Source organism: Buceros rhinoceros, unplaced genomic scaffold, assembly GCF_000710305.1.
Source record: "Buceros rhinoceros silvestris isolate BGI_N320 unplaced genomic scaffold, ASM71030v1 scaffold559, whole genome shotgun sequence".
NCBI lineage: Eukaryota > Metazoa > Chordata > Aves > Bucerotiformes > Bucerotidae > Buceros > Buceros rhinoceros.
Window position 1 is genome coordinate 1 of NW_010431854.1, and position 9,546 is coordinate 9,546.

Here is a 9,546-nt window from a genome sequence, read left to right on the forward strand (position 1 = left end):
GATTCCCCCTCCAGCCCCTGGTCCTTGCGAAGCTTCGTTACCTATAGCAATGTCCTTCCAGTACTGCGCCAGATGCTCTCCCATGGCCTTCAGCAAGTGTCGATACTCTTTGGCATCAGCAAAGTCCTGTTTGTTATGGGTTGGTTCCAGAACCAAATAGGGCACATCCACCACACCGACCACTCCACCACATGCCCTGGAAGAGGGACACAAGTCACAAACACCGTTAAACTACCAATGAAAGAATGCTGAGAACAGCAGGTTGCACGCAGGTTCCACCGCCCACCCCCTGCTGAAGCAGCCCGGGCTGTGGTTCACCAGCGTTCCAGACCACTTGAGCAGATGCAGACAGGGAAGGGGGCTCAAATATTCCTGTTTGCTTTCAGGATCTCCTTTCTCTGTCCCTAGAACAGGCAGGATTGCTGCCAGTATTCCCCAGCCCCAAAGGCCAGCAGCGAGCACAGAAGCCTCGTCCTGCTACAGGCACAACCCCAGTCTGAGAGCTCCAGGGAAGAGATCAGGGAACTGTTGGGCAATATTAAATATAACTGAGTCACAACCCAAACTGAAGAGTATGAGAATGACTGACAGAATGAGTAACCTCACACTCGTGCAGAATGATTAATGCAGAACGAGCCCAAGTGCTGTGTAAGAACATGCCAGCCTTAAGCCAGAGGATTGCTGAGAAATCTCTGGGACTCACATGCCACCCTCCAGCTGCGGCCCCACCTTCTCGTACATCTTGATCAGGCGGCTGCAGTTATAAATGAACATGCCGTCCAACTCGCGCTGCTCAATGTTCACACCAAAGATAAAATTCAGTTCTTTGGGTTCCTTCAGCGCCCTGGAAGAGAGTGAAGCAGAGCTCAGGGGTGTTGAGAAGGACGATCTGCTGTCCTTGGGAAGCCAGCGCCTGCCAGCACCGGGGGTTCGCCGGCACCATCCTGCACTCTGCTGACTCTGAACACCACGAGCCGTTTGTCCAGGAGGCATCACAACTAAACACGGACAAAATCCAAAAGCACTGTGATACAGACACGGTTTGGGCTGGGCTGTATCTGCTCAGATCATTTCACTGGTCACTGGGGTACGTCTTCTCCAGCAGGAGGGGACTGCAGGGTTTATCTCCTGTGGCAACTAGCTGTGATACAGGGCACTCGACCTCTGCCGTCGAGGGTCATTTATGCACTCGTTTCTAATATAGAAGATGCAGAATGGCACTTTATTATGTAATGAACAGGGTTATATAATCTTCCAAAAAGCCTTGCCCATCGTGGGTGGTTACTGCATTCCTGTAACGTAAGCACGTAAGCACGTAATCTTCCAACCGCCCACACTGCCACCCAGTGTTCTGCAACAATCTCCAACCTGCCTGTTCAAAAAAACTAGAGTTAACTCCCTCTGTGACAGTTCTGCTAGGTACAGCCTGGTCCTCTCCAGCACTGCTCCGGGCTGTGTTCTCCAGGTGTGGATCTCTCTGCCATATAAAGCACGAAAATTATGACTTGGATACAAAACTACAGTCTCGATACTCAGATTCCAGGAAAGTTCTGGTCATTACAAGCTCTACAGTGCTGCTGCCCCGGGTCTGAAAGCGGGAAGCCACCCCGCACAGCCCCAGCAGAGCTCTTCTCCTCGCCAGGACAGGACGGCACTTGGCCTGATTTCTCCTCCGGCCATGCAGCAGCTGACAGCAGCGGAAGTTGCCCTCAAACGTTTGTGAGCACACACAGATTCCTGAATCGGAATCTTTGCTTATCAGGAGCTGCATCTCCTGTGGTGCAGAAAGCCCGGGGAGACCAAGATCCCGCATTTCACCAGCAGAACAGCTGCTCTTTAACAGACGAAAGGTTCCACAGCTCCCAGGACACACACGCTGAGCTCTCAGGCTGAAGGGACCATCCCACGTGAGCTCCAAACTTTTAACCACTGCAGCCCATCATCTACCCCACAGTCCTACCCACTCCTCTCATTTCTGACCTCCCTTTTTTTTCCCCAAACACCAAATTCTGAGCACTGCTGTGCTTTATCCCAGTGAGGAATTTGTCCTCTCCTTAAGTGATTAGTTGAAGACAGTGGAATTGTTTCAAACATTCCGTTGACTCTCTACTAACACCAGCTATAAAAGAACCCGAGCTGTGCACGCACGAGCCCTGCACGGGAACCATCTGCCAAGATAAGCCCGTCTTAATGGCCAAGGATCTCAAAATAAATCCCCGAAACAGATGGATTTTGTGTTAATCTTCTGTGTAAAGCCACCTGCGTCCCCATGCAGAGGCAGAGGTACCCTGCCCCACACTGTCCTTTGAAACCGATGACTCAAAACCAAGTTACCAGGAAAACATCTGGAGCAGCAGCTGTCATGAGTTTTAAACCTCAGCCTTTGCCAAGGCCTGTGTGAGCACTGCCAAAAGGAGCTGCTCTAGAACGTCACTCTTCTGGTGGCAGCTCATCCCGGTGGACAAATGTCACTTGAGAACATGAGTAGGTGTGGCAGAACACCCATCCCCAGACCATGGAAAATCAAGGGGCTGGCCAAAAGCCCAGCATTTCATTACCAGGACTGTGGTACCTGTCCTGTCCCCTGGCTTTGCAAGCTGCCCTCACACAGCCTTTGGAGCCCAGCCAGCACCACCCTCACTGCTGCAGCCAGCACCAGAGAACAGCAGAGACCCTCCTGGACCTTCCCTGGGACACGAGAGCCTTCTGAGAGGCTGAGGAAACTGTTTCACTCATGAGGTTTCCTATTATACACATTTTTCAGGAATTCCTTCTGTTCTCTGGGTAAAGTAGAGGATTATGGAAGCGCCTGACACTCTGAACGGTCTCTGATCCCTGCTGAGGAGAGCAGGGTCACAGGGAATGCCGTGTGCCTGCCCAGAGCTGGCGGAGCACCCGGCAGCTCTTGCCCGGGAGCACACGTGGCCAAGTCTGTCCAGGAACCTGACAAAGGGCCTTTCCCTCTGCTGCTGGTAGCTGTCACGTGCACCCGTCCTCCTCGCCACCCCGTACCTGGAACCTGCCTGGAGACACCCGGGTGACATGTCTGACCTGGGGTCCTTCCAAAGCAGCTGGGCTGGTGGCCTACAAACCTCCTGAGTGTGAAACAGAAAGAACGGCTGAAGAACACCTGGGACCCTCCTGTCCAACCAGGCAGTGAAGGGCACTGAGAAGCTATTTTCAAACAAACTCGTGGTGTCCAAGTTCTTTGTTCAGCTTTTGAACAGGAAAAAGCATTTTGCCCCTGGCAGGAAGGTCAGGAGATCATTTACAGAACTTTGCTTTGTGCACTGATGTAATCGAAGCCAAGAATTAAAGCCAGGCTGTACACGCACCTGGAAGCTGGAGGAAACAGCCTCCCCCGAGAGTTTCTGCGTTCTTCAGAGCACAGCTCTGGCACTGTTAAATTAGAGCAGCAGTTATTTATTTAGTTATTTACAGCATCTTCAGGTGCATTAGATCTGTCTCTGGCAACAAGCCTGGGACAGTTCTGGCCTGGCAGCCGTGTAAACCAGCACCTCGTAAACCAATCACCTCGGTGGGAACAGAGGGCTGGAGCTGCAGATCCCAGTGCTCTCAGGCTCAGCGTTTGATTTAAGAGCGTTTGTTTCTGGTTCCAGCTTCATTTGTGAAATGCATGGGACAAATCTGCAGAAAATAAACCCCTGTGCACCAAGAGGGAATTACTGCTGTGAGCACATCGCCAGCAAAGCGAACTGCGACCAGAGCTAAGTCCCAACAACGCCTTGAGATGTCACAGCCCTGCCTGCGACAGAACTCGGCAGGCTTTCCGAGCCATCTCTACCTCTCTAACCGACACTTGGGACAAATCTGCAGAAAATAAACCCCTGTGCACCAAGAGGGAATTACTGCTGTGAGCACATCGCCAGCAAAGCGAACTGCGACCAGAGCTAAGTCCCAACAACGCCTTGAGATGTCACAGCCCTGCCTGCGACAGAACTCGGCAGGTTTTCCGAGCCATCTCTACATCTCTAACAGCCATTTCGCTGGAACCAGCTGACAGTTGTTGTCTTTCTGAACCTTACCTGCAGGTGAAAAAAACGAGTGAAAAAATTACGTGAAAACTGGGTGAACATCTCCAGAAAACAAGCCGAATCCAAAGGTGTCTTTCAGCAAGAAGCATCACAGACTGGTTTGGGCTGAAGGGACCTTCAGAGCTCTCCCAGCCCAACCCCTGCAGGGAGCAGGGACATCTGCCCCCAGAGCAGGGGGCTCAGAGCCCCAAGGGCCAACCTGACCTGCCATGGGGCCAGCGATGGGGCTTCTACCCACAGAACAGCAGAAGCAACTAGAAGAGCCAAGTCAATCCCCTCAGTTGAACAGCCAGGACACTCCGGATGCCCCCAGGTATTTCAGCTTGGAGCTGAACTGCTCCCCCCCGCACACAAGTCAAGTAGCAGAGACATCTGAGCACGAGAAGTGAACAGCCTGGGAAAACGGGAACCCCCCTGCACTCACTGCTGCTTCGCATCCTTGATCCGTTTCTTGACGTCAGCCTCCCGGCGCAGGGTGATGGCAGAGTTCTGGACTTGACGCAGCGTCACCTGCAATGGGGCAGCACACAGGAAAACTGCTGCTGGGAAACCAACTCACTTCTTCGAGAACAGTTTTAAATGTGAAGAATTCACGAGGGGTGGAGGGTGACAAGCAGCACACGTTCCGTTTAGGGCACCACTTGCTGCAGGCTGGTCAAGTAGCCACCCCACTGCTTGGAGAAAAGTGTCTGAACATAACTAGACCTTTCCAGAGGGTAAGGGAGGCACCGGGAAACACCCAGGGCACCGGGACAGCTTGTTTCCCTGAGCTGCCAATAGGAAGTACAGCGAAGGGGTCCCTTGCCAACCCATCGCTTGTCCCCACGAGCCTTCCGCCCACCCGGCGGCAGGCTGTGTCTCAGCCAAGCCCCACTGGGAGAAAGCAAACAGCCCCTCTCCAAAAGCCCCTGCCCAAATGCACAGACAGGGAGAGGGAACAGCCCAAAAGCTCCAGTTCCACTCCTGTCCCAGCACCTCACATTCCCCTGGCCTCTTCCGCAGAGGCTGACATCAACCAACGCGCTGGGGGGCAGGGGGCTGCCTTCCCACTCAGGAGATACTGGAGGGTGCAGGCAGGGGGACATCATCCCCCCTTGGGCTGGAAACCACTCGTAGACATTGAAGCACATCCAGTGGTGATGAGAGCACAGAGCTGCCTGAACGCTGCTGGCAACTCACCGCCGCATGAAGTCACCACCTGCTTCGCCTCCACGGTGGGTGCCGCCACTGGGTGCTGACCCGCCAGTGCTGCTCCAGACCAGCACTCTGAACCATCCTCAGCACCTAAATCACCACATGCCGCACAAGGCTCACCCTGGACTCCCGCGTGAGATCCCCTCCCAGGCGCAGCTCCAGGGCACGGGCTTTACTCTCTGCCTCACGAGCCTTCTCCTCCGCTGGAACACACACAGGATGATGGCCACCAGTCAGTACAGAGAGCAAAGCAGACAGCAGTCCCCAGAGGAGCCTGATGGCCAGAGAGCCTTTGCTGGGCTGACACGGACACGGACACAAAGGTGACCCAAAAAGGTACGACCCAAACCCTCACACTCGAGAGGGCACCACCCACACGCTACCTGCCACGTGCTCAGAGGTCGCAGCCCACTCTGGCGTAACAGCAGGGCGAAACTCTGCGAAAGCAGCAGAAAGGAAGGATCCACGGGGAAGCTGGGGAAGAACTGGAAGGAGTGAGGATGCGAGCGGCTCTGCCTGCCCTGCCTGGGGAAAGGCTCTCACAAAAGAAAAACTGAGTTGAGGCTCAGAAAGGAGTTACAAAGGGGTCATTTTCTTGCAGAGGTGAAGGCAAAGGACTACTCTCAGAAATGCTTTTATCTTTGGTAATTGCTACATTTTGCATGGAAAAAAATAAATCTGTGCTACACACACAGTGTGACCTGTTCTGAAAACCTACCACTCCCCCTGAGGTCTGCGTGCACAAAGTGACTCCCCTGTTTGCTCCTCTCCCGGCCACTACCAAGGCAGGCACGAGGTACACGTCACCCTCGCACTGCTGAAGATTCACTCAATAAACCTCATTTTCAGGGAGGAGATCCCTGCCTACAATGGGGACACAAGGTGCTGTGGGACATGAGCACCACGTGCTCACACCTGCACACTCTGCACCCACAAGCACGGTGGCTCCAGCCCTCTCCCCCTCCCGTTCAGGTCAGAAGGCTGCTCTGCTCACAGCTGTACGAGAACTTGTGGAGTGAGCCACCTCCCTCAGTCCCCGGGCCCTGAGCTCCATGGGGTTAACAGGGACTGGCGAGTAATGTCCTGCTGGGGCAAGAATCGCGGAGCTGCAGCTGCCCCCCGGGGCGCGTGAGCTGTGGATGCAGCACTGAGCTTGCCACAACGCTCCCAATGATGCCATCTACCTGGACTTGTGCAAAGCATTTGACACTGTCCTGCATGTCATCCTTGAAGATGACCTGGATTGGATGGATAGAGCACTCGGCAAGTGAGGAACTGGCTGGATGGTCACACTCAAAGAGCTGCAGGCAACAGCTTGATGTCCAACCAGAGACCAGTGATGAGTGGTGTTCCTCAGGGGTCCGTGACATGGACAGGGGGATCAAGAGCACCCTCAGCAAGTTTGCTGAGACATCAAGCTGTGTGGTGCAGTGGACACTCTGGAGGGATGGGATGTCATCCAGAGGGACCTGGACAGGCTTGAGTAGTGGTTTGGTGTGAACCTCATGAAATTCAACGAGGCCAAGGGCAAGGTCCTGCCCCTGGGTCGGGGGAATCCCTGGTATCAGCAAAGGCTGAGGAATGATGGGGTTGACAGTAGCCCTATGGAGAAGGCCTTGCGGGTGTTGGTTGACAAGAAGCTCAACATGAGTCAACACCGTCCACTCGCAGCTATGTCCTGGGCTCTGCCCCAGCAGCCCGGCCAGCAGGTTAAGGGAGGGGGTCCTGCCCCACTGGTGAGACCCCACCTGGAGACCTGCATTCAGCTCTGGGGCTCCCAACAGAAGAAGGACTCGGAGCTGTCACAGCGAGTCCAGAGGAAGCCACTAAGATGATCCACAGGCTGGAACCCCTCTGCTGGGAGGACAGGCTGAGAGAGCTGGGGGTGTTCAGCCCGGAGAAGAGCAGGCTCCAGGGAGGCCTTACAGCCCCTCCAGGGACCTACAAGAAAGCTGGAGAGGGACTTTTTACACGGGCGTGTAGCAATAGGACAAGGGGTGATGGGTTAAAGTGAAAGAGGGAAGATTTGGATTTGATATGAGGAAGAAGTTCTTCACTGTGAGGGTGGTGAGACACTGGCACAGGCTGCCCAGAGGAGCTGTGGACGCTTCATCCCTGGCAGCGCTCAAGACCAGCTTGGACGTGGCTTTGAACAACCTGCTCTAGCTGCAGATGTCCCCTCACTAGCAGCTTTGGCCCCTCACTTCAAGAAAGATGTTGAGGGGCCGGAGCGGGATTGGAGAAGGGCAGGGAAACTCATGAAGGGTTTAGAGGACTTATGAGGAGCAGCTGAGGGACCCTCACTAGCAGCTTTGGCCCCTCACTTCAAGAAAGATGTTGAGGGGCCGGAGCGGGTTTGGAGAAGGGCAGTGAAACTCATGAAGGGTTTAGAGAACTTATGAGGAGCAGCTGAGGGACCCGGGGGTTTAGTGTAGAGAAGACGAGGCTCAGGGGAGACATTCTCGCTCTCTACAACTCCCTGAAAGGAGGTTGTAGGGAGGTTGTGGTCGGTCTCTTCTCCCATGTGACAAGTGACAGGATGAGAGAAAATGGCCTGAAGTTGTGTCAGGGGAGATCTAGGTTGAATATCAGAAAAAATTTCTCTACAGAGGGTGTTGTGAGGCATTGGCACAGGCTGCCCAGGGCAGTGGTGGAGTCCCCATCCCTGGAGGGGTTTCCCAGCCGTGTGGAGGTGCTGCTGAGGGACAGGGGGCAGTGGGGACCTGGCAGTGCTGGGGAATGGTTGGACTTGATGATCTTATAGGTCTCCTCCAACCAGATGATTCTGGGATTCTGTGAACTTGCTGCTTGGCCTTGGGCAGGGTCAAAATCACGCTGCCCCTTGAGACTCTACACGGGCTGAACGTGGCACGTACCTGACCTGCACACACGTGCCTAGAGCAGCTCCGACCCTGGGAGGGAGGACACTGACTGATTTATGAAACCCACCAGAAGATACAGGTGAACACGGCTTAGAACTTCCAAGATCCCTCCTTCATCACAGCATCTCCCCATCAGGGGTTGGGCACACCCCTGTGCGTGTTACACTTGGGCAGATTTCGTCAAGTCCTGTGTGTAAATGGTGTCATTTTTATATGCTGAATACACAGGAACGTCAAATGGGGTTTCTCCTGAGGGCTACAGGACTTGACAGAAGGGAAGATCAGATGGACTAAAGGTGGGTCTTGACAAGGAAAAAAACTCACCCAAGAAGCAAGCCAGGACCCCCCTGTACAGCCAGACCAATCCCTTTACCTCAAGGGACAGCATAAAAACCTGGTTTCTGAACAACTGCCTCAACAGCGGAGGAGCAGAAGGAGAACAAAACCAAAAGCTCATGATACACAAAAGGTGAGAGCAGGACACTGGGAACAGGGCAGCAGCTTCACTGGGCTTAGCTGGAGCACAGGACAGAGAGCTGTGACGCCAGGGGTTGCTGTGGCGGTGCCCTTCCCAGAAGAAGTTGTGTCAGGGGTCAAAGGACTGTCCTCCCACTGCACGGAGGTAGCTCTGGGTCGCCTGTAGTCGCTGTAATAATTTCCAAGCAACCACAACGATGACAGCAGCAAACCATTCCAGGTCACACCCAGCAAGGCGGCCTCTTTCAGCCCTTCGCCACCAGGGGACGGGGCTGCACACACACACCAGGACTCACCAATCCTCGCCATGTGCTCCGCTTTCTTCACCTCTTGCTCTGCTCGCGTCTTGAAACGGTTTGAAGTGTATTTGTACATCCTGCAATGACCAAAACCGGTTAGTCAGCAAACTCAGCAGTAAGGTCAAACCCCGATTTCATCACTCGATGAGAGAAAAAGGTCCCCCCACACGCTCCTCTCCCCTCCTCACCTGACTCAGTCACTGGAGATGGTCTACACACAGGAACCGGGCATCTTTTGATGCAGTTAGGCAAAAACTTTTAAAGCCAGAGATGCTTCAGTAGTAGCTACAACCACAACACCCCCTGCTGCATCAGCCATTGGGGGTGAAATACATCCATATTGTGGGAAGAAATCCCGAGGTTTAGAGAAATGCCTTCTTCTGAAGCAGAAAGGAGGAGCAAATATTATGGAAAGCTTCTCCAAAACCTCCCGCTACAGGTGACCGACCCTTCCCTTCTCCTGCCAACAGCTGCCCAGAGGTGCAGCCTGGCAGCGCCCAGCTCCACGCAGGGCCGGCTCAATGCCGCTCAGGGACAGAGCCACGCTCTGGACGCAGCTCCAAGCTGCAGGATGTTCCTGCACACCGACACCTGACTCACAGCCTCGTGAAGGGAACCTTGCAGCGGCCGGTTCCACCT

At 54.2% G+C, this 9,546-nt stretch overlaps 1 protein-coding gene across 1 annotated transcript in view; it reads right to left on the bottom strand.

Annotated features, from left to right (window-relative positions):
- Positions 1-41: 41 nt before the first annotated feature.
- Positions 42-9,546, bottom strand: part of LOC104499956 (MORC family CW-type zinc finger protein 2-like) — a gene marked incomplete at both ends in the record, with an annotated part of 19,011 nt that continues 9,506 nt past the window's right edge. Inside the window, 5 exons of the mRNA XM_010143541.1 lie at positions 42-196; positions 704-844; positions 4,480-4,565; positions 5,370-5,452; positions 8,905-8,984. Coding sequence (XP_010141843.1) covers positions 42-196; positions 704-844; positions 4,480-4,565; positions 5,370-5,452; positions 8,905-8,984 — 545 coding nt within the window. The remainder of the gene's footprint in view (positions 197-703; positions 845-4,479; positions 4,566-5,369; positions 5,453-8,904; positions 8,985-9,546) is intronic.